This window comes from Marmota monax, unplaced genomic scaffold (assembly GCF_021218885.2).
Source record: "Marmota monax isolate L192 unplaced genomic scaffold, Marmota_monax_Labrador192_F-V1.1 WCK01_AAM20220418_F8-fsc00001, whole genome shotgun sequence".
Lineage (NCBI taxonomy): Eukaryota > Metazoa > Chordata > Mammalia > Rodentia > Sciuridae > Marmota > Marmota monax.
Genome location: NW_026693777.1, coordinates 2,617,497 through 2,644,028, shown reverse-complemented (window position 1 = coordinate 2,644,028; position 26,532 = coordinate 2,617,497). Strand labels below are relative to the sequence as shown.

The 26,532-nt window shown below is 30.5% G+C and overlaps 1 protein-coding gene across 9 annotated transcripts in view; it reads right to left on the bottom strand.

Annotated features, from left to right (window-relative positions):
- Positions 1-26,532, bottom strand: part of Mipol1 (mirror-image polydactyly 1) — a 400,912-nt gene that overhangs the window by 161,198 nt on the left and 213,182 nt on the right. For all 9 annotated transcript variants that reach the window (XM_058584489.1, XM_058584488.1, XM_058584490.1 and 6 more), the window contains one exon: positions 2,760-2,867. In XM_058584489.1, coding sequence (XP_058440472.1) covers positions 2,760-2,867 — 108 coding nt within the window. The remainder of the gene's footprint in view (positions 1-2,759; positions 2,868-26,532) is intronic.

Sequence of the window (26,532 nt, the reverse complement as noted above, 5' to 3'; positions counted from 1 at the left end):
AAAATTAGGAAGAATTTTCCAGTTATTAGAATAAACAAAGACATTATTATTTGAATGACACTAGATTATTGAATAGTATTTCCTTGTAAGTAATTATGATGATGCTGTAATCTTCAATTTGGAAAGAATGGTTGATAATTAACTTAAGATTTTTTTCTTCCCCAAGCATATTCCTAGAACTCTTCCTTATTCTAATATATTCCATGTTTACGTAAATGTCAAAATATACTCTATTGTCATGTGTATCTAAAAAATACAAATAAAAATTTTTAAAAATGGGACAAGAACAATGTGTATGTTATCTGTCAAATAAAATTCTCCACACACACAAAGAACTGCTTCTTTTAGAAAGTTCAGTGAAATTCAGTAAACAAGTTGAATTTTTTAATTCCTACTCTATCCAAATCTACCATTATTAGTGATATTCATAACAATACTATTTATAATAAATAATCAAATATATTATTGGTAGACTGAAAGCTTTAACATTGCTCTTAATGCTGATTTAGATATAAACTAAATATTAAATCAGTTAACAAAAATGATACATACATGTACATGGGTTGAAAAAGATAAGCATACAAAAAAGCAGAGTTTATTATTCGAAGCTTCTAGGACAACTTATAGATAGAGCAGTGTATTTTTAAAAAGCACCAAACAACAAAATTCCTGAAAGGTAAGAAAAACTTTTAAAATATGATTTAGAATAAATCAGATATATTATAAACAATCCAATTTTCATAATAAATTTAGAGTTTCTCATAATGAAATATGGTTTAAAATGACTAAAAATAATTCAAAGTCGGTGTCACATAAGATGGACATTTTAAAAGAGCCTAAATGAATACAGAGGCTTATGAAAGACTGAGTTGATGAGAGAGTTTCCAAAACTAATTCTTCTTCCTTTCCTTACTCTACCAAGAATTTAAGCTGGCTTTAGCTAATGGATGAGGTTATCAAGGACTAACAAAAAGCTCAAAAATCTGAAATTTTTGCATAAAAAGATGAGAAACTAGAAACTACTAATGTAGTACATTTTTCAGGAGTAAAAATGAGCTATATTTATGTATTACTTTAAGTTTTATGCTCTATAGAAACTGCTCTTGTATAGTGGTCTGGTTTTTATTTTGAACTTGTGAGTTTCTTTTGGTGTACTTATTTTCTTCTAATTTTAATGATCTCTTAGAATTGTGCATCTATTTCTTTTCATAATTGAAACACCATTTAATTAAATTTAACCTAAACATACAACCCAAAATACCAGAACAAAGGCCATGCAATAACTATATACTTAACAAACTGGAATTTTTAAATTGAGGTCCTGTTTTAAATGGAAACAATCATATTATATGAAATCTCTCCCCTAATGGTGATAATTTAGCATGCATTCTGGAAGCTGCCTTAAAAATAATGTTTTCCATTTCGCAGGTAACATTTAAAACATTGTTGTATTTAATTTTCATAAAAGAGTCTACTTCCTTGGAAGTAAATAAGAACAATCATAGCAATCTATAATTCTCTCTTTTCTCACTTATCTTTCTGGTCTAACTAAAAATTCAATCAGAGATAAGAGAAAATACGTTGTACTAAAAAACAAAGTTATTATAAGCTTAGCACTAAGAATTTCAAAATGAAGTTAAACATATTTTGTAGAAAAATCTGACTTCTACTAAACCTCCCACTTTATTGACAGACTAAAAATACTTTTCTCAATTTTGATAGTGAGATTTCTTAGTTCTGGCCTAGTGTATGACCCTGTTAATACCATGGTATTTGCAATCTGCAGCAAAAAGTGACTTTGAAAGAACAATATAATCCTCTTGGTAGCAAATCTTTTCTTACTATACAATAAAACAATGATAAATCTTTTGTTTTCCATGAATTTTCTTTAACCTGTTCCTGAGAATGCAAGCACCTTGAGGGTAGAGGCCATTATTGTGTCACATGCATTATAATAGGAATCCAGGGAAAAACAAAAAAATAGAATAGAAAGTCACAAGCATCTGAAGAAAAAAATGTAATTACCACAATCAAAACAATGTGCTTTTTCACAATTACTGAATCTATACGACAATGACAATTTATTATATAATATATTCCTCACTTGTTTCAGATTCTAGTTGAATATATTAGCTCTTTATTTTTTAAAATATTATGTTTTAGTTATAGTTAAACACAATACCTTTATTTTATTTTTATGTGGTGCTGAGGATTGAACCCAGCACCCCACATACGCTAGGCGAGCGCTCTACTGCTGAGCCACAAAGCCAGCCCAACTCTTTCTTTTTTGTTGTAACAGTATAAGTACTCTTTCAGTTCCCAAACACACTCCACATATGCTTCAGGAGTGTCAATTCTGTGGGTTACTCCTGTGACAACTCATTTTAAAAATTATTATAATAAATACGGGTGCAAAGAAAGGGCCCATGATTTAATTTTTCATCTCAGTGAAGTTACTTTTTTATTAACTATAAAAGGTAATAATATAAAAAAACTGAAGAAGAAACAGAATAAATAGGTACTAAAAGTTATTAATACACTACTCAAAATTCAGAAAATATGTTGTTTTCACGTACACATACATGAAATAAAATAATACCATAACAGAAGGGTGCTGTATCTGTGTTTAAAGAAGGGGTTGTTGGCAAACACCACAGCTCACTTCTGCTGAAATGTACACAACTGATATATGCAGCACAGAAAGCTGGCACCAAAGGCTTACAACCTTAATTTGCCTGCAAGAAGGAACGGAGATTTACCTTCAGAGCACGTTCTTGATTGTTTTCAGCAGTCAGATGTCTCATGTTGTTTGCTGAAGTCTGGTTCTGCTCTTTCAGATGATGAAGCTCCTGCTCTAGCCGTTTGCACTGCCACAGGGGAAGAATCCCATTAAGTAAAGGAGTTATAGCATTTTTTTCACCAAGCCATATGAATTAATGTAAATAATACCACTGTATTCTCTAAAAGACAAGGTTTTGTTTTGTAACAAGAATGGTAAGTAAAAGTAATACTGAATACAAACAAAATAACATTATATATAGTACTCTGGTAATTAAATTACAATTTTCAGTTAGCCTTCTTATTCTAAATATTATGATATAAATCACAAAATACTTATTTTTAAAAAATAATTAAGGTCAAACTATATTAAAAATTATTTTCTTCATTAATCGTTCTGATTTTATAATGTGCTGGTTGTATAGAAGTATGCTTCTAAGATTCTCATTAGATTCAAAATACACCACAATATTATATTCTATGATTGATTTTTATTAATGCTTTAAAATAAAAATAATCCATAAAATATACATTAAGAGATATTTCATGTTGCAGAGAAACAATCCTGCCTTAAATAACCAAAATAAAAACCAGCAAACCTATGCTATACTTGAGATTAAAATAACACCCCCCTCCAAAAAAAAGAGATTTTTCAGATTTTTAAAGAAATCTAAACCATTTCACACAAAGTCATACAGGCTATAAACTGATAGATTGCCAATGAGGACAGTATAAAGACATTTAGATGATTGGTTAAAGGAATAAACTACTAAACCAAAGTTTCAGAAAAAAGTTAAAAATCACTCCTTATTTTATTTTCAATTAGGATATTTAAGTACCAAGAACACATATTGATTCAAGATCTGAACAAAGTTCTTTCCAGATTATTTGACAATGAATAAAAAAATTAGTTTTCATAATACAATCAAATTGATGTTTCTTACTATCCTAATATTGATTTCTTCTGCCTCCTGACCTCTATAATACTAAGCAGTCAGTTCTGATGTTTCCTAACTTTGAGCAATATATAAAGCTTTTAAATGAAAAAGTCTAACCAGACTCCTGATACTGACTTAGATTACATGACACTTATATACAAATATAACAGTGAGTATACACATCTCATGCATACAAAATAAAGTATAAAGCACAAACACCTTTATAAAGGAAATAAAGTAACCACAATATCAAGACATTTCAAATTAATATTAATTTAATTTAGCAGATAGTTTTGTTGAAGCTAAAAAATCTACAAATATAGTACTGACTGATTCAGTGGTATATCCTTTTACATTACCATGTTCAGTTCCACCATGTGCTAAATGAAAACTTAACTCACTGACCACATTTTAAAAAAAAATTACAGTGAAAAGTTTTGTGATATGTATCACTTAGCTTTTATTTGAATTTACAACATGTAACATGATTTACATTCAATCTAACACCTGTCCTTTTTAGCCTATAGCATGTAGTGTTGGTCATGTAGTGAAGACAAAACTCATGAGCCATGAAAATGAATAAGGCACAGTAGTATCATAGTTCAGTAGATATCTTCTGTATCAGAATTATCCTCTATATTTTCAATAAATTTTAACACCAAATTATTAAGTATTATAATGGAATGACTAAATATAACCCATGACAGCTCAAAGGAAAATGGATAATTTTGATAATGGAAGAAGTATGTTTCATGAAGCAGATGACAGTTGAGTTGGGTGTGTTTGGGATACATGATTTTCTAAGCTAAAGCTGGAAAAAGAAAGAATATAAAAGAAAAGGAATGAAGGTGAAAACATCAGGGGTATATATCAAAAAAGTAAGGGAGCATGGCAAGTTATCTGACCACCTATTTTTATTTCAAGTAAATGTGGAATAACCTCAAAAGAAAGTTTTTCCCCCATCTATATAATGCAAAAATTTTTTAAAAATCATTCATTTTGCTCAAAAAATAAAAGTTGAACTTATTTTCTTTTGTTTAAATTTAAACATTGATTTGAGAATCAAATTATGTGAACCATATAGTTTTGAAGAGCGTACAAAATATATAAATGCTCTTGTCAAATACATGCTTGAGATTTGTATTTATATAAATTTATATTTAACCATATTAAGGTTTATTTAGATTTATTTAATCCTATATGATTTATTCATTTACTTTTATACTACAAAAAATCTAATACCCTCCCTACAATCATATACTCATGCATAATTTCTTCTAGTTTGCTTTTTTCTATAATCTTTAATTTTGAAACTTATGTATTTTGATGCAGAACATGTAACTCTTTATTCATAGTAATTATTATATTGTAGTCATTTTATAATTTTATATAATATTTAAAAAGTAGACAATAGAAGAGAAATATTGTTTCTTCTCTATTCAAAATCTACCCTTTACATCTAAAGTTTTCTTAATATCCTCACCAGTATGATCTTTATACATGTTTTAATTGTTTAAAAATTTGTCATTTCACATATAAAGAGGGAACGGGATAATAGAATGGAAACTGTTATATCTATCATCAAATCTAACTAATGTAAATAAATCTTTCACAATTCCTTCGAATTAACAAAACAAAACATGAGGGTTGAGGATGTAACTCAGTGACAGAGCACTTGCCTAATATGCATGAGGCCCTGGGTTCTATCCATAGTGTCAAAAAAAGAAGAGAGAGAGAGAAAGAGATATAACACACTATAAAACATATGTCTCCCCTTGAATCTTGCTCTTCTTTTCTCCCTCAAGAAACACCTACTCTTCAGTGCATTTTTATTCAGCCAATATTTATTAAGCAATTATTCCATGCCAGGCAGTTTCAGATTATGGGATTATGGGGGATACAGCATTCAACAAAGTTGATAAACATTTCTGTCCTCATGAAGCCCATCTTCTAGTTGGGAAAAAGAGACAATAAATAAATAAATGAAATATATAGTATGATAAAGATAAAAATGTTATGGACAAAGCCAGAACAGAGAGTAGGAAGTGTCTAAAGAGTTGGTAAGGAAATGCTTAACAATTTAAAATAATAAAGACATAATGAAGAAAAAGATAAGTGAATGAAGACCCTAAGATGATAAAACAATAAATCTTGCTTATCTTTGGAAGGAGTAACTGAAGAAGGCACAGTAAGTGTAAAGATCCCAAGACAGAAGCTTGATTGGCATGTTTAAATAGCAGTAGGGAGAATCCTGTTGCAGGAATGATATAATGAGCACTAGATGAGATATGAAGAGTCCGAGGTCCTTATAAAGAGTATGAGTGAAATGGAAAGTTTCTAGAAGATTTCTCTTACATTAATATATGTTCACGCGTCCTGCTAAGTTAAGAATAGACTCTAAGAAGGCCAGGGCAAGAAGCAGGAAGTCTAGTTGGCAGATTATTGGATAGCTCAGGAGAGAAATAAGGTGACTAGGTTGGTGGTAATATGCATATGGCAAAATAAAAAGATTACTTAATTTGTTTTACAAATATTTCATTTCAGATTGCTGTGATTGACGTTTTTTTCTTCTTGGGATATACTTTTCTGTTTTGTTATCAACGGTGAACTTGATTTGTAAAAACTGAGTTTTCTTATTTAATTCTCTAGAACACTTTATATAATAGTCTATTCCTAGAAGAATTAGTAGATATCTCTTAAAAAACCATCTGAGTTTTCCTCTGGGGTTCAACTTTTCTGAGATATAGTTATAGAAGTTCTTTTTAGTGAGGTAGTCTCTGCCTGAAAACGTGATTATTTTCTTTTTATACTCTTCACTGGAAAGAATTATAATATATGTTATTTCTTCAGCACTTTGAAGATATTATGCAACTGCGGGCATCTATTGTTGCTAATGCGAAGTCACTATTAGTATAATAACAATTCTTTTGTAGGTTGATCTGGTTTTTCTCAATGGTTGCTTTAATAATTTCTGTGATCCTCCTGCCTCAGCCTTTTGAGTTGCTGGAATTACAGGCATGCACCATTATGCCTTGCCTTCTCTTATTTTTAAAATTTTAATTACTATAACTTTCATTTGTAGATGTTTTCTTACATTCTTTTCCAATTCCGCCTATCATTTTTCATGACATTCCTTTTACATGGCTATTAAATTATTTCTGTTTAAATACAGATTTTATACTCTTTCATGTTTTTCTATGACCTCAAATATTGATGACCATATAGTTTCAATTATCCTTTGTGATGGATTGTTGTTTTTTTTTTATGTGGTGTGTAAGATTTTTACTGTGCCCATCTTTATCAGTAATGAATTTTTTTATATTAACTTGTATGTGGAAGACTTGCCAGGCTGGTTTTGCAATTGCTTCTCTTGGGGGAACAAAAGTTTAGTCCTTGAGGTAATATTTGTATGTGAATGTCCCAGTTTGTGGATTTTCTTTATGGCAGGTAATTCCAGGTCTATATATAGTTTTGGTCAGAGACAAGCTGTCTTGTTGTTTCTTTGAACTTTTCTAGATTCCCTTTCACTGAAGAGGCACAGTCTTTCTAGGTCTGGGTATATGCTAGGACTTCCACTCAGTTCCTATCTCAAGTGGCCATATCAGAAGTCCTTTAATGGTCAATAAAATCCAAGTTCTAGTACCTGGGATGTATGTCTAGTCATATATTTCTAGTTAACTACTATGCTTGTAGCTAATTAGGTTTCTTCTTAATATTTAACTTTCACAGTCATTCTGTTTTTTTACTCTTTCTGAAAAAAAGGGTATCTGTGTATACTTGGTGAGGGTAAGTCTCATGCCAATTTTTTTCATATAAAAACTGTGACCAAATAGGTAAGAATAATATTGGTACAATAAAGCTGTTTTTGCACTGTGATTTTTTTTTATCTATATTGCATTTTTTTGGGCTCAGTTTCTGTGGCCAATCAACATAAAAGGGACAGAAGATAAGGCCTAGGGGCCACCCAAAGTGCTAAGTGAACCAAAGGGCTATACCAATGATGTGAGTTTCCCTACCTTAATGTCTGAAAATAATTAAGTCAAATGTTAAGGAAGATTTGTTCCTAAATCAATTTACATATTAAACATTTTCCTATGGTTTTAAACATTTTTTCTTTTGAACTGCCTCAACTAAAAATGACAAATGTCTTTCCTGTACATACTCTGCCCAATATCAACTTCTTAAAAGTTCTAATGCAAAAATTAAGACATAGATATTCTTTTATTTTTCATACCAAAACTTTTAATCTCTCAAATTGAAATAGTATTTTAGCATTCTTGAGAACTGGTATTCTCACCATAGGAAGACAAAAGAAACTGATTTAAGATACAATAAATAAAAACTCTTTAGTTCAGAATTTAAAGTACCAGCATAGAGACACACAAGTTTTTCCTTTAAAAAATGTGTACTATGTGTATTTTCTAGTTCAGACCATGGAAAGAAGATAGAAACAAGAGAAAACCCAGTAGTAATGAGGACAACTGACACCTGGACTTAAGTTACTCAAGAACCAATTCCTGTTAAAAATAAAGGGTCCTATTGATATATAGCTGATTCCAGATCTTGGCCAAGAATGTGCATGCTGATTAGAAATCTCCAGTCATAGCAGATAGCAACAAATTATCAGATTCAAAAAGGACTCAGGAGTGAACTTGAAAATCCTCTGCACTGGCTAAAGAGAAGACAATTTGAGTATCAATTAAAATAGTAACTACACTGCACTGAAAAACATTAACTGCGTTTACATTATTGATTTCATAATGAGAATAAACTGTCACTGCTATAAATAACTAGTAAACCAAGCACTTATGTATGCTTTCTTATATAAACTTTACCACTGTATAATCAAAAGAGTAGATAATAAGATAACTCTCACGGAAGCATTCTAGCTAACAAATAAAATAGAAATGTTAGAATATCACAATTTTGAAATTACTAAGATATTAATAAGGCACTATAATCTATTAACAATGTAGAAAAAAGCCAATCCACTCACTATGTGGTTCCAGATGAAAGAAAAAAAATTCACCTATAATGTGCTAAGAATGAACCTAAATATGATCAACTTTTAGCCCAAACTGTCATATTCAAAGAGGAGAACAGAGTAGAACTTGTTAAATGACACTACAAAAACTCAGTGAAAAAACTGCAAAACTGAAGAAAATGGAAAGCTCAAGGGGAATCCACTATAAATTAAGAGTATTAAAAGGCATTTCAGGGGCTAGGGCTGGGGCTCAGTGATATGGTGCTTGCCTGGCATGCATGAGGTTTGATCCTCAGCACCACATAAAAATAAAATAAAGGTATTGTGTCCACCTACAAAAAAAAATACATATTTTTTTAAAAAAGAGAATTCAATCATTAGCAACGTGTAATTTTTAGATACAGCTTTATAACAAAGATGTAAAATTATGATATTTATGAAGGCACTGAAATTTGAAAATTAAACTGAATGTTTCCCAATATTAAATTATTATTATATTTTTGGATGTGATGATACTGTGGTTATATTTTAAACAAGAGTTTACATACTTTTTTCTCTATAAAATTACAGAGAAAAAGGATATTATATATGGGATTTCCTTTAAAATAATAAGAGAAATATACTTTTATTTTTATTTTTAAAAATTTTTTTTAGTTGTAGTTGGACACAATACCTTTATTTTATTAATATTTATGTGGCGCTGAGGATTGAACCCAGCGTCTTGCACGTGCTAGGCGAGTGCTCAACTGCTGAGCCAAAATAAAGAATATCTATATTCTCATACTTCTTAAAATTACAGTTAAAAATAATAATAATTGTAGCAGGATGAAAATACCACAGGATTCATGATACTAACTCTTTAAGCACACTGGTTAAAAAAAGATTAAAATTTGCCAATACAACAAATAAAAATTAATTCTACAATGCAAGCAAACTAAACATATAAACACAATTCATGATGACATTTTACAAAATTAATTCATGTAGTATTTATTAGAAGATTTGTAATTTCCTTTCATTGATCATTGAGAATTCTAAAGAACTCTATCAAGCAGATGACATATCATTGTGATTTTGTATTACTTTATGCTTTCTTTATCTTCTAAAAGATAAACATGCCTTCAGTTCCTAACCAAAAGTTCCATGATAGTTGCAAAGTTTTTAACAGCTGCTGTTTCTCCTTCCCTACAACCTGCTTTTGGTCATATATCATCTTGATCACATTATTATCAAACATCTTCCCACTTGGATGCTATACAGCTCTTTTCTTTGCAGACAAACATAACATTAGACTCTTCCAAAACAGATAGTAAACTTTGGTGTCAATGTGAATTATGTAGTTTGAAATGCAGATGTTTGGATCACTTAGGATTGTATAAATACGCTTTTATTCCTTTTCATGTAGAAGAATAATTTAAAACAATTTCATTTTATATTTTAAAATAATAATTTCAATGATTTTCCTAGTATTAAAATAACTAAAATAGTTTTTAAATTTGAAAAGATAACTGTTTTCTTCAAACCCTGGCAAAATATCAACAACGTGGATTAGATGAGTACTTATATAATGGCAAGAAGTTTAGAAATAACAAAGATTAGAAAAAGAAAAGCAATGTGAATCTCTTGACGCCACATATGCAGCAGGTTTTATGTATGTATATTTGTACATATACTTTACATATAACCTAATTAAATTACTCAAAATATTCATTGAGCATCCAGTAGGCAATGTACCAGTCCCCATCAGGCAATATCTCAGGTAAGGACATGTTTGTATGTGTTTCTATCTATACCTAAAAATATGTGTATACATGTATGTATTTATAATTACACATACTTCAAACTACATATAAATATTCCTAAAGGATCACATGAAAGTAAATAACTAGGGATTTGATAATGATTTTTTATATTCAGATTTTAGACTATTATTCAGGAAAGAATAAAGAAACACCTTAAATTGTAAAGTAAAAGAATTAGTAAAAAGGAAAATCATTAAAGAAGGTACCAGGATGTAAAAAAAGTATTTATTTAGTATGCTATGCTGTTAAAATATCATATCATAATACTATTAAATTTATTATAACACTAGTTATAGTTTCAAAAAGTCATTCATTTAAAAAAATGTGATTTGCATCTATTTCCAAAATAAAACTTAACATGCATTTTTATAATAGTCAATAAACTCCCAGTGAGTATTTTTAGTATATGTCAGGCCCTGTTCCAAGCATTTTACTTGTATTTAATCAGTTAATTTTCACACAGACTCTATGAGTTAGATACTACTATCCCATTTTGGATAATGAGTGGAAGCAAAGAGTAATAAATCACTTCTTCAAACTTATACAAATAATACGTAGAATTAAAATGCAAGCCTTATAATTCAGTTTATCAAGAAAATTTGTAGTGTATACAGGTATGTGCAATAGAAAAGGAATGCAAATGGCTATAAATGCAGAAAAGGTTAATGGTAATATTTTAAAACTAGAAATTTGGGCAATAGAGAGATAAAATTTTTCAAGTAGCATTTACATCTGTTTCAAGAAAATAAATACTCAACATATAGAATGAACGGGACAAGCTAGTACACAGAATTATAATGTTTTTAATTCAGTTCACTCATACTCAAAAAGTTTATGCTAAATTAATGAAATCCACCTAAGCAAATATATCTTACCTTTTAATTTCATATGATAAGGTTAGCACATCAAAATGCCCTTTTTAGGGATATAAAACAAAACAATGGCTATTCTTTTGTTACTGTTGAAAGTGCTTTCTTTTAAATACAGTTCTTATAAAAGCTACATATATGTATATGTGTGTGTATACATACACACACATTTATACTTGCATGTTAATACTGCAATATATCTACACAATATGCATGCTTATATAAACACACATACTCATTGAAGAAAACTGACATTATATTTTAACATGTTAACACCAAACATACTTATTTTTTCTTTGTATAAACTTAGTAGAGATCAGTGAGTCTATTCACTGCTAATAGCCAGCAAAGTACCTGAAACAGGATATATTAAATACGTACTTGTTGCTTTACTGTATTGCCTGTTTATGAATGGCATTTCCCAAACAACCCTGATAAATTTGAAAATCACGAAGGTTCCCTAACTTTATCCTAAAATGAGACTGCATCCCATTCCTGCAGCATGCTTTCTCCTCTACCCCAACCATCATACCTTTGGTTCAGTCTCTAAATTTTTCATCACTGGCAAGGGTCATGTCCCCCAGTTTCAAGATCTTCCAAATTCTCTTCTATTCTAGTAGTTCCCAGTGCTGGCTGCCAATCAAAACAACCAGGGGGGTTGAAAAAAAAATCTGTGTATGTGTGTGTTTATGTGTGTGTGTGTGTATATTTTAAATGGAGGTTTTCAGGCTGCACTTCAGGGCTAATAAAAATTTCAGACAACTCTTTCTAAAAATACATCTCTGGTTGATTCATACTAATTCCCACTCACACTAATGTAATATACTTTACTAATTCCTACAGTGCTTATAGAATTGAAATTATAATTAATTGCAAAATTAATTACAAATTAATAAGATTCATAATGACAATTTCACATATGCATTTAATGTATTTTGGTCATAACCACCCTTCATTTTCCGTTTACCTGTCCAGCATTAAAAAGGAAGGAAATTCTGATATATATTAAAATATGAATCAATATTAAGGACATTATGTTAAATAAAGTAAGCCAGTCATAAAATGGCAAATACAATATAATTTCACTTATATAAGGTACCTAGATTAGTCAAATGCATACAAACATAAAGTAATATGGTTATCAAAAACTGGGGAAAGAAGGAAGAGTTACTGTTAATTGGCTACAGAGTTTCAATCTTTCATGTTGTGAAAATCTACAGTTTCACAACATGAAAACTGTTGTGAAGATGGATACTGGTGATGACTGCATAACAATGTGCATGTACTTCACACTACTAAACTGTACACTTCAAATTAGTTAAGTTGGCAAATTTTGTTACAAAGTAAAAAAAAAATTATAATAATACAAAAAATGAAAGCCATGATAAATCACTTCATTTGCACTAATGGCTATAAAATAACAATAATAGGCATTGGGAAGAATGTAGGGAAATTGTACCACTCACACATTGTTGCTGAAAATGTACAATGGGGTAGCCCTTTGAAAAATAGTTTGGTAGTTTACTAAAATGTTAAATATTAAGATACCATACTATTACAGCAATCCCACTGCCAGGTATAAACCTAAAAGGAATAAAAATATGTTCCAACAAAAACATACACATGAATGCTCTTAGCAACATTATTCATAATAGTCAACAGTGAAAACTACTCAAATATCCATAATCTTATAAATGGATAAACAAAATTAGGTATGTCCATACAATTATTAACCAATAATTGTAAAAGCATTAATACAGCTATCAAAGTATTAATACAAGCTACCACATGGATAAACTTTGAACATAATATGAAGCAGCCAGTTCCAAAAGACCACATATTGTAGCACTCCATTTATATAAAATCCAGAAAAGACAAATCTATGGAGAGAGCTTAGTGATTGTATAAGGATGTTGGAGGGATATTTGGAAAAAAGTTGTGTATGCATAAGCAACAATCCTATTTTTTTGAGTTAAAAAATCAGAATAGGGCTGGGGATGTGACTCAAGTGGTAGCACGCTCGCCTGGCATGAGTGCGGCCCGGGTTTGATCCTCAGCACCACATACAAAGATGTTGTGTCTGCCGAGAACTAAAAAATAAATATTAAAAATTCTCTCTCTCTCTCTAAAGAAAAAATCAGAATAAACCTTCCAATTTCATTTTTTTCAAAACTGTTTGAATATACTGGGTTTTTAATTTTTCTTAAAACATAAAATTTGGTTATAAAGTTATTTTTTAAATTTAAAAAGTCTTATAACCTGGGCAAAACATAAATTCTTTAAAAAACACAATTTGTCAAAATTTACAAGAAATGGAAGTAAGAACTAGGGTTTTGCAGAAAGTCTGGCCATTATTAACATGAAGTTTTTATTCATTATCTTTTCTCTTTCTACTTACATTGATCCTTGAATTATTTCAAAGGGAAATGTTTTATTTTCAAATATTTATGAATATCCTAAATATCTTAACCTTATTCTTTATTTAGTTCCTTTGTGGATAAAAAATATACTACTAAGATTTCAATATTTTCAAGTTTATTGTAACCTATTTTAAAGTTCAGAATACAGACTAGCTTTTTGATTGTTCCATGTTAATAGGATAAGAAAGTATATTCTACAGTGGTTGGCTATTTGATAAATTTTAATTAGATCAAGGTGATTAAAAAGTGAAGCCTTCGCAGGGCACAGTGGTGCTCACCTGTAATAATCATGGCAATTTGGGAAGCTGAGGAAGGAGGATCACAAGTTGGAAACAAATCTGAGCAATTAAGCAAAGTTCTATCTTAAAAAATAAAAAGGGCAGGGATGTAGCTCAGTAGTAGAGCACTTGCCTAGCAAGGTCCCAAGTTCAGTTTTCCATAAACACACATATTCTTATAAAAGAAAAAAGAAGATTTAAGCTTTTAAAAATAATTTTGTCTAAATCTATCAATTTTAGACAGAATACTATTGATCTCTCCAACTATGATTGCTCAATAGTGTATTTCTTCCTTTACCTGTTTCTATTGTGGAGTGTATATATATATATATATATATATATATATATATATATATATATATATATATATATGGCATTTAGGGCTATCATGTTGTTATATATATATATAATTGTATATAAAACATTATATAAATATAATAATATATAAGTATATATTAAATATATATTTAGGATTACTATGTATTTGTGATGCAGTGTCCCTCTTATAAAAATAAAATATTTAATTTTATTTAGGTTAAATAAATATTGGAAATGCAGAAAGAATGGTTGAATTGCAAACAAGTCTTCATCACAAGAAATGTTATTTCTTTTATATTGATGCACATCATTATATAGAATAGTGGGTTTCATTGTAGCAGATTCATAACATACTTTCATACTTCAGTCCTTAGTTACTCCTCTTGCCCTCTCATCCCTCCCCAGATTTCCTTGCTCTACCCTAGTGCTCTTTTCTGTTTTCATGAGTTCCTTTTATTTTTTTCCGTTTTTCTCTCTAGCTTCTACATATGAAAGAAAATATTTGATCCTTGACATTCACTCTGAGTCTGGCTTATTTCACTTGATTCTCTTCATTTCTACCCATTTTCCTGCAAATGCATCATTTGGTCTTTCTTTATGGCTGAATAACACTTCATTGTATACATATGTCACATTTTCTTTATCTATTCATCTGCTGATGGACACTTAGGCTAGTTCCATAACTTGTCTACTGTGAATCATCCTGGTATAAATTATATGGGTATGCACGTATCTCTACAGTATGGTGACTTTAGTTCTTTTGGATGGATACCAAGGAGTGGGATAGCTGCATCATACCGTGGTTCCATTCCTTTGTCTTTTGAGGACCCTCTGTACTTATTTCCACAGTGGCTATATAAACTTATATATTTCCACCAACAGTGTATGAGTTCATTTTTTCCCCTGCATCTTCCCCAGCATCTTTTATCTGTATTCTTGATGAAATCTCCGTGTTGTTTTGATTTTCATTTCTCTTTTAGCTAGAAATGTTAAACATTTTTTCATACAGTTGTTGGTCATTTATATTTTTTCTTTTGAGAAGGTCTGTTTAATTCATTTGCCCATTAATTGAATAGGTTATTTATTTTTTTATTTTTTGTGTGTGTGTGTTGAGTTTTTTAAGTTCTTTATATTTATCTTGGTAATACTCCTTGCTTTTAAGCTCTTTGTGTATGATATTAATATAGTCATAGCACCTTTCGTGTGTGTGTAGTACTAAAGATTGAAACCATAGGTATTTTATACTGCACTATACCCCAGACCTTTTTATTTTATTTTTTTTATTTTTGAGATAGGGTCTCCCTAAGTTGCCTAGGCTAGCCTTGAACTTGTGATCCTCCTCCCTCAGTCTGCCAAGCAGCTGGGATTACAGGCATGTGCCACTTTATCCAACCAGTTACAGTACTTTTCTGAGGTTCCTAGAATTACATATGTTGTTTTTGTTCTTTTACTTTCAATTTATGTGTCTTACTGTTTCAAATGTTTCTTATACACAGTATATAACTGAGTTCTGACATTTTGCCATCTTTAATATGTCAAAGTATCTAACTTTGAGTAATCAGTTCACTTTCATTAATGAAATAATTTATATGGTTGAGTTTAGGGCTATCATGTTGTTAATGATGGTCCCATCTTCTGCTGCACTTTTCTTCCTCCTGTTCTACTTTATTTTGGGTTAACTAAATACCATTTTTGTATTCTATTTTAACTCTTGTATACTGCTTTTTCATTTTGTATTTGTGTATGTGTGCACACACACACACTCCAGGAATTAAATTATGCATCCTGAATGTACTATATATTTAAATTATAATTACACATCCTCAACAGTCTTAATTTTTTACTGCTTCATTTAAATGTACAAATCAAATATAAAAACACTCCCACAGTAAAATTCCATTTTCTTTAGCTTTTGTTTTCATATATTTTATACCAATTTTACCTTAATCAATCTGTGGTATTTCTAAGAAATTTAGAGAAGAAAAAGAGCTCCTCTAGGTGCCAATTTCTTACTTTCCAGGCTCTTGATTAAACTTTCTATTTGGTGCCATTTTTCTTTAGTTTGAAGAATTCACTTTAGCATTGTATTATGTGGGCACATCTACTGGAATTCAATTTGCTCAGCTTTCCTTTATCTGAAAATTTCTTTATTTTATCTTCATTTTGGAACGATATTCTTATACACACACACACACACACACACAAACTGTGAGTTGATATAATTTTGTTCTTTCTACTCCTTTAAAGATTTTAGCCATTGTCTTCTCACTTCCATTATTTGGCCATCGTCTTTGCACTTCATCACTTCCATTGTCTTCTCACTTCCATTATAATGAGAATTCAGTCACCATTCACAAAATGTTCCTGTATTTTATCTCTCCTCAACTTTTTGTTTGCTTTCATTAATTTGACTCTGGTGGGCTGGGGATGTGGCTCAAGCGGTAGTGCGCTCGCCTGGCATGCGTGCGGCCTGGGTTGGATCCTCAGCACCACATACAAACAGAGATGTTGTGTCTGCCGAAAACTAAAAAAATAAATGTTAAAATTCTCTCTCTCTCTCTCTCTCTTTAAAAAAAAAAATTTGACTCTGGTGAAGTTTGTTTGCATTGATTTTTCCTGGGTTTGTTGAGTTTTTATATTAGCCAAATTTGAGCTTTCAGCCATTGTATTTTCCATTTATTCTGTTCTTTTTCTCTCTCTTCTTCAAGGACTCTATTTGTAGTGAACTCCAGGGAGTCTAAGTGTTGATCAACTTGATAGTATCTTACAAATCACTGGTGTGTTCTATTTCTTCACTTATATTTTCTTTCTCCTTTTTGCTCAGGATGGATAATGTTTACTGATTGGTCTTCAAGTTCACTTTTTATTTTATAGTCTTACACACTGCTAGGCTTATTTGGTAAATTTTCCATATACACAAACTGCATTTGTGCTTTTATAATTTCTACTATGTCCCTTTCTGGAGTTTTAGTTTTCCTTACTGATATTCCCCATCCCCTCATTCATTATGATCATCTTTTCTTTAAAACCTTAAAGAAAATTAAAATGACTGCTTGAAAGTACATTTCTGAAAATTATCATTTTCAGAATGATAATGAGGTATTCAAAATTTGTTTCTATTTATTGCATTTTCTCTAACTGTAGGTCATATTCTTCTGTTTCACATGTCTAATATTCAAGTATTTAAATATATATTAGGCATTGAGGATAATATATCATAAATTACATAAAATATATTGTTTTCTCTTAAAGAGTATATACTTTTCTTTTGGCAGACAGTTATTCTTGGATTCTTTTCGGTGTGTCATACTTAAATTTTATACTTTATTAGGGCAGGTATATTCCAGTTTAGAATTTAATTCTAGGACCAGGCCCTTACTCTAAAGCTGCCCTGTTTGAAATGGTAGCCATTATTCACATGTGGCTATTAAAATTTAACTGTATGTTAATTAAAATTAAATTTAAAAACCAATTATTCTTTTCCACTAGCCACATTTCAAATACTCAAAAACCACATATAGTTCTTGGCTACCAAAATGAACAATGCAGAAAATATTTATCTTATTGTAGAAAACTCTACTGCATTAGCATTGCATTAGGCTTGATCCTTACCATATATAATTAATCAACTGAATGTTCATAGTGCTCAGTGAAGTCTATCTACTCTGATTAGACACCATAACTACAATTTCTCCATTTAACACTCAGCACTAAGCAGTGCTTCTAAATCACATGCATGTTAATCTGTGTATGAAAAGGATAACCTGTGATCAAGCACAGAAGGTGAATTACTACACAGATATCTAGTTCTTATTCCATCTCCCCAAAACATATACATACAATTTCTGCTCATTGAGTACCATGTCTTGCAAATTCCAACTGTTTCAAATACTCAGACTTAAAATTTTTTTCTGTAGTGCAGCATGACCAAAGCTCTGTCTCCTGGCTGACTCAGCAAGAGGATCTATGAACATGATGCCAGGGGAGTCATGAGCTAATCTCTGTGTATTCCTTTGTAGTCTGCTTTTTATTCTTCCCCATGTTTATAGTTAGAGATATGACAATATTGGTACTAGTTACTCTGCCATATCAAGAAGTTTCTATTGTTTTTCAAGGGACCCAAAACAATTTTTCCCACAAAGAAACAGTTCTTTTGTAGTTCAGAAACTGATTAGTTATGATGCATTTTCATTTACTTAATACTGATTGAATACTCAGTGAAAAAAAAATTTCCATTCCAATTTCCTATAACTTTCAATGTGGCATTCCTGCTATCTATAAAGTTAGTAATTTTACTAAACAGTAAACAGGAAATAGAATTATACACACAGATTCCTATATATTTCCTTAGCAGTGAAATTATTACCCAGGGTTTGCCACAATAGGTAAATTGATCATAGTCACTATTGATAAGTTAGTAATGGTCTTTACTTAACTAGAAAACACCAAACAGGTTAGAAGCTAAGAAAGTTGAAAGCTATGAAAACACCTCTTTGGATTTTAAGTATGACACATTTAGAAATAATTTCTAACATTTGAACTAGTAATAACGGAAGGAACTAAATGAGATAAAAAATTCAGTGGATCTGACATGTATATACCCCATTTAATCCTTTAAATGCAAGTAACACTTCTCCGTACACATAAGCCATTTCAAACTAAATTATTACTTGTATGTTCAACTTATGCCTCTCTGATCTCTCCTATCCAGCATCCTAATTTTCTGACTGTGTATTCTAACTGGTTCCTGTATTCAGGTGGTTAAAAAAAGAGAAAAGGTAGGATGGTAAGTTTGAGAAAGTAATCTAAATGGGTTGCAAAAAAATGAAGGAGAGAGAAAAAAGCTACATAGTGCCTTAATTTTAACAGTATCTGATGTTCTGGGAATAGTTCTTGCACCATCCCACAGTTTCTCGGTATTTCAATCTGCTGGGATGGCCATCATATTTAACAAGAAATGAACTATCCTAATACTTAAGTCTATTGTAGCTCACATTTACTTATTAATAACCATAATTACAGACTCATAACTATAATTCATACATTAAAGTTAAATTAGAAGTACATCTGTATACAATTTAAGAATACTCAGTATTTTCCTAGTTTTTAGATGTTTAGGATAGTTACTTAAAATTCCCTTGGTGTCTAAAATTATATTATTTGAATTAAAAGCTGCAATTAACTAATAACCCTTCCCTATAAATGTAATAATAAAAGTAAAAATTCTAGAACTATTTTGAATTTTTCATTTTGATATGAATTATATCAGAAAGCATTGAATTTCTGTAGTTTAATATGAATAATCAGAAAGTAATTAAAATGTAGAACAATATAACTGAAATGATTAAAATAAAGATAATTGTAAAATTATCACATAAATGAGTTCAGACCTAGCTTATTCATTCTCTATGATCTCTTCAGTGCTACAAAGGCATTTATTTCTAAGATGATGACTTCAACTTCTCTAGCTAATGCAACTACTAGGATGTGGTATTTTGATCCTCTTTGTACAGTTGTAACCTTGTAATGCTGAACTCTGTAGTTAGCTGATGGCCAGGAAAACAAAATTCAGTAAATAATACCATTGTAATGAGTCGGTTCTTAAGTAAACTTCAATGGATTTTCTCAAACTCCATAAACAAACAACAGTATAACCTAAATGTTAAGTTGGCAGTTATTGCACAAAAGGGCAGAGATGCTTCTAATACTTTTTTAAAACACAAAGCAGAGTTCAGGAAATAGTATTAGTACTGACTGGATGATAGCCATAGTTTAATAGTTTATTAAGCTCTTTTTCAGTTATTGTATTCCTGGAATCCAAATGCTTCCTCTTGGTTTCCAAACTTTGTTTGGCATTATAAATATAATTTCAATAGAACTTTCAATCACTTAAGTGCTCATTTTGTATCCTCTTGTATAATGTGTTGCCCAAACATTGTTAAATCCTAACAGAAGTCACAAACTTCTAAGACTACAACTTCACAAAAAAAAAAAAAAATCTTATGACAAAGCATCAACATGTTGAATATCTTTGAGAGATGAGTTGAATTAACTTTCAATACGTGTGATAAGTAGTGTTCTCCACAGGAAACCAGTACATATTTTGTCAACTGATAAACTACTGTAATAAAAGCTGTGGAAACTTGAGACAGTTTTCAGGATGCTTTCTAGTTTTTCAATGAAGTCAATAATTCATGTACATGTGATTTTAAATGTTCCTGAGATGATTTTATTGATGTATTTATTCAAGGAAAAGAGCATCATCCAAATCATTTAGTGGTGATTAATATAAGAGCAATCTTAGTGGGAAAAAAAAAAGTCCACTGTTCAACCTCTGAAGTCAATTAAAGTCTTAAAACTATACTCTTGCCATTCCTTAGCTATTTCCCTTATCTATTCTCTCTTTTTATTTTTTTGACATCTGTGGCCTCTGGAAATATTTTTTCATTGCCAAGATAATTTCATGTTCATAAGCCTAACCTCTTCATTTCCTCAGCTCATAAAAACTCACTTCCAGTGATACTTCTTTCTGAACACTTTTTAGTAGAATGTGCTCCTTTTTTTCCACAAATGAATTGCATTTCCTGGTTCTCTACTGCCATTTCCAGTCTACTAAACCTTCATCAAAAGTTTTTGAAGTTTCTGCTATCTGCTTAGAGCAGTGATCCTTAAAGTGTGATCCAGAAACTAGTACAGCACTGAAACCATTCATTACTGCCCCAAAGCTAGTACTAAACTTCAGGGTAAGCAATTAAACATTTTAAAGGAATTCAACAGAATAATTTTATGGTTGTTGAACCCAATAATAAAAAAATGTATGCTTGGGTTTTGTATGTCTATTATTTTTTACTTCATTTTTGGTACTTTTATTATGTGTTACAAAAGTAGTAGTCCATAACACTTTGGGAAAATTATAAAACCTGGTCCTTTATCACAGGTAGTTTGAGAAGCGCTAACTTGGATGGCTTGCTTCTCATCTGTGTCACTGTTATTTACTGATAATCATGGTTATTTTTCCACACTATTATAGACAATTTCCTGCCACCATTCTGGACAAAAGCAATGGTCACCTGCACAACACTGTAGACTCATAATTTCTTGATCCATTTATTTTAACAAAATTTACCTTCAAAGAATGCTCACAACCAGTATCTTACTCTCAGGTTTCTTTACTCCTTAATTCTGAAAATTTTCACTCCTAGATTACAACTTTCTATCCATCTCCCAACTTACTAAAACTGCTCTTTACCAAGAGCACAATCTTTATGAGTTGATTTCCTTCTGTTGGTGCTAAGTCATCTGGTTCACTATTCTGGTAACATTGTCAGAGGCATATTCAATTTACCTATACTAGAGACCTTTCTTATCTCCAATCCAGTGTAAATCCACTACAAAAGAAAGTAAATATTTTCTTCACTTTCGCTCTCAAAATTTGCTTGAATTATTATTTCCAACCTCATGCTAATTCTCCTTTCATTTATTTTACCTAGATTTCTTCCTTGTCATACAAATTTCACTCATTCAGGATTCAAACACTAACCTTCTGTCTTCAAAGTGCAATGAAGAAAGAACATTAAATAACAAATGAAGGGCTTTGAGCACAAACTTCTTTAAGATGTATTTTTGTCAGCTTTTGTATCACTGTGACCAAAGAACCTAGTAAGAACAACTTGGAAGAGGGAGAGTTTAGTTTTAGATGTCTCAATCCATGGATGGCTGATTCCACTGCTATGGTCCCAAGGTAAAGCACTACATCATGGGGGAAGAGTATAAAATATAAATATAAATATACATATAAAATAAATGTCAATATATGAACAAATGAGGGCATAATGGAATTTTATGGATTCTAATTTAAACCATAAAGGAAGTGATTAATGCTAACAAGGTTGCAATATGTAAATAAAAGAAGAGATACATTGTTGATTGAAAAATTAAAAGGTTGTTAAGAGGCCAATTTTCCTTCATTACATGGTCTATATTTATTCAATATAGTTCTGATCATAACCTCACTAGACTTTTTATAGAAAATGAAAAATTAATCTTAACATTTAAAGAAAAACATAAATAATCTAGAATAACCAAAACAACCTTAAAAAAAGTTGGAGGACTTTTCAATACCTGACTTTGAAATTTACAGCAATCAATGAAGAATGACATTGACATAAATATAGATAAACAGATCATTATAATAGCATGTTCTAAACAGACACAAACTTACATGACGCAAAAGCTATTTAATAGGATGAAAAATATTTTTTCAACAAAAATGTTGGAATAACTGGATGATCAGTTGTTAAAAAGCAATCTTCAATCTTATACAATATACAATAATTCACTTAAAATAAATCAAAGACTCAAAGAAAAACCTTAAACATTAAAGTCTGTAAAGGAAAACATGTGACAATATTATTGCCATCTTGGCGTAAGAAAAGATTTTTAACAGAAGATGCATTAAAAACTGGTAAATTAAACTTCATTAATTTTTAAACACTATGCCCATCAAATATTGTATTAAGAAAACGAACAAGCAAGCACAAACTGGGAGAAAATATTTGTTATACATCAATAGACTGTCCAAAATATAGAGTGAACCACAAATTAATACTAAAAGTCAAATTACTCAACTTGAAAATTGGCAAAAGATTTGAACAGATGTTTCACAAAGGTAAACATGAATAGCCAGCCAATAAGCACATAAAAAGTACTCAATATTAGTCACCGAAAGATTCAAATCAAAACCCCAAAATATTCCACTATACACCTACTAACATAGTTTCTAATGAAAACACTGACAACACTTTAAGAATTGGTTAGTATATGGAACAACCAGAACTTCAATAAATTCCTACTGGGTACAAAATGATATAGCCACTTCTGTAAAAAAAAAAAAAGTTAAATTATTTTATAAATACATACATTTCTATTTTATGACTTAGCAACTCTACTCCTAGGTATTTAACTAAGAGAATGAAAATATGTACATAAAAAGACATGAACAAGAATTCTTAGCTTTAATAAATAAAAACTATACAAATCCAAATTTCCATCAATAAGAGAATGAACAGGTAAATATAATGTTATACAATGAAATATCACTAATAAATAAAAAGAAAATAACTACTTATACAAAGAGCAACATTAATCAGTATCACAAATAGTTTGCTGACATTGTACGATTCCACATCTAAATCTGCAGTTTTAAGAAACTCAGGGAAGTTGCTTGAGCATGTCAGGGAAGACTGATGGGAAAGGAACATAAATGAGAGAATCTTCTTAGATTATAGAAATGTCCTTTCTTTATACAGATGTGGTGAAAAGGGTATAAGTTTTACCAAAACTCATTAAATTGACAAATTAATATTTATGCATTTTTACTTTTGATTGTAAATTTTATCTAACATTAAAATTATGAATAAATAAGCAGTAAATATTAATAGTAAAAAACTCTAAATTTTCAATGATAATTAAAACCAAAATAACAAAAAAACTCATGAGATTCTTTAATGTCTTCAATTTATATATTTAATTGAAAAAGTTTCTAGATAAAATATAAAAGTATATTTTATTACATAGTTAACCTACTTTCAATAAATTATCATACTTTTAAAACCAGACTTGACTAGGTAATATTAATGGGTTAATATGTAACTTTGGAATTTTTTCAAGGGATTATAATACTGAAACAGGCTACTATTAACAATAAAAACCATTTTCCTCTCATCTTTTCAAGGGTTTGACATTAAATATTTAAATTAATTCCAGGAAGTGGTTTGGAAATCTGATCTTTTGTGATCCTAGAGCTTAGTGTTATGATAGATGAGTCAAGTAGCAATTAATCAAACAAACCTGTATGCAAATGTACAAGCACAGCCACACAGTCATTTTCAAAAGAGTGAAGGGCTTGATACATTATGTCACGAATACAAGTTTTATGAAAAAAGTGTACTGACACTTGGACTAAAGATAAGAACCTTGTTTAATAGTTTTACATTTTTCCTGTAATATTTGTGGAAGCACATCAGATATTTTTACTAGCTATTTCCTTACATGTACTTGTGAGTTTTTTAATAAATTTTTTTTAGTTGTAGATGGACACAGTGCCTTTATTTTATTTATTTATGTGGTGCTGAGGATAGAACCCAATGCCTCACGCATGTGAGCCAAGCACTCTAGCCCTGAGCCACAAACCCAGACCTGTACTTGTGTTTCTGAAGATAAAATTTAGGGCAAACATAAGACATTAAAATGGTAACTGATTTTTTTTTCTTATGAGAAAGATACTAAAAAAAGAATCGATTGCAATTTGAATTTTTGTGAGACAATAGTTTATTAAACTATAAAGTAGATTAGTAAAAAAATTTAGTTCCTTTTACAAAATCCCTTCTTTAGAATAAAGATGTTTTCAGGCTAAAAAACTTTATAAGATAAATTCTCCAATACTTAGTAATTTCTTCATGGCTCAAATTCTCATTTTTTGCAATATTTCCCAACTTGTTATCAACCCTATACTGGAGGACACTGCCTCTTCTAGAAAGGCAGAACAGATCTACTATTATGTTAAATGAAACAACATTGAAAAAATTGATATAATTTACTCAACATTGTGTGTGTGTGTGTGCGCATGCACGCATGTGTGTGTGTAATACATAACAAATAGACACTTGTTTTGTTTAACAGTCTGGGGATCAAATCCAGGACCTTGTACATGCTAGATAAGCACTCTATCACTGAGCTACACTGTGATGTTCGTAATGTTGGTGAACACTAATTCTTAGGGAAAAAATTTCAGTTTTTGATATCTTACGCATTTTGACACAGCAATACTATAGGTAGAGCTTTAGAAGTGACATACTGAAAAGCCTGTTCCTCATCTCACTGAATGACTTATAAGGATTAATAAAAGGCAGAACAGCAGAAACCCTAGATCTGCCAGGTACAGTGGCACTCACCTGTAATCTCAACAGCTTGGGAGGCTGAGGCAGGAGGATTGAAAATTCAAAGACAGCCTCAGCAAAAGCGAGGCGCTAAGCACCTCAGTGAGACCCTGGCTCTAAAAACAGGGCTGGGGATGTGGTTCAGTGGTCAAGTGCCCCTGAGTTCAATCCCTGGTAGGCCCCCTGCCCCCGCAATAAAGAATGAAACCCTAGATATATCTCAAAAAAAATTTAAAAATTAGTTATAATAATAATGAGCTAAGAGATATCAAAAATGTGTGGGACACAACTAAAGCAGTATGTAAAGAAAAATTAATAGTTTCCATAAAACAAATAATCATTTGGGACTTGTTACTAAGATCCCAACCTTCTTTAACTGATCTTTATAGAGTTCAATTTCCATTAAACATTACCAGATATTTTAATATTTTAATGCTAAATAATAATTTATTATAGCTAAAGATAGTACTTAAGAACAATATCAAAGCTAGATCCTTACATTATTACAAATTAAGACTTACTGTATTGCTATTACAAATACTTACAGCATTGTAGGAATAACAAAGGTCACTAATGGAATAGAAAAAAGTTCAGAAACAGATTAACATATATACAGTCACCTGAGCTATTTATTACAAGGGCTGCACTATAATTCACTGGGGAAGGTAGGAGGGGATACAATTTTTAGCATACATGGTGCTAGGTCAAGTCAACTGGCCATCTACAGGAAGAAAATGAAATACTTTAAATACACAGAAACTCAATGCATTAACTGTAGGGGTAAAAATGATAAATGAGATCTAATTAAAGTTAAGACCTTTTGCTATCAAAAGATAGCATTAAAATAATAAAAATGCAAGTCACCAATTGTACAGATATGTTTATCAAAATTGCAGGAGCCAGTAAGAAAAAGGCAAACAACCAAATTTAATAATGGGAAAAACTTTAAACAGCTACTTCCCCAAAATGAATTTATTTTAAAGTTGCATATAAATATTTGAAAAGATTCTCAACATCATTAGTCATGAGGGAAACACAATTTAAAGCCCAATGAAATATGAAGAATGACGGAAATTAAAATAAAGAATGATAAATGATACCAGGTATTAATCCTCATAACTGGAGAAACTCCCTTACATTGCAATGGGAAAACGATTGCCATACCCTAAATCTATTATCCTTAACTAATCTTCTTTGAATATGTATGT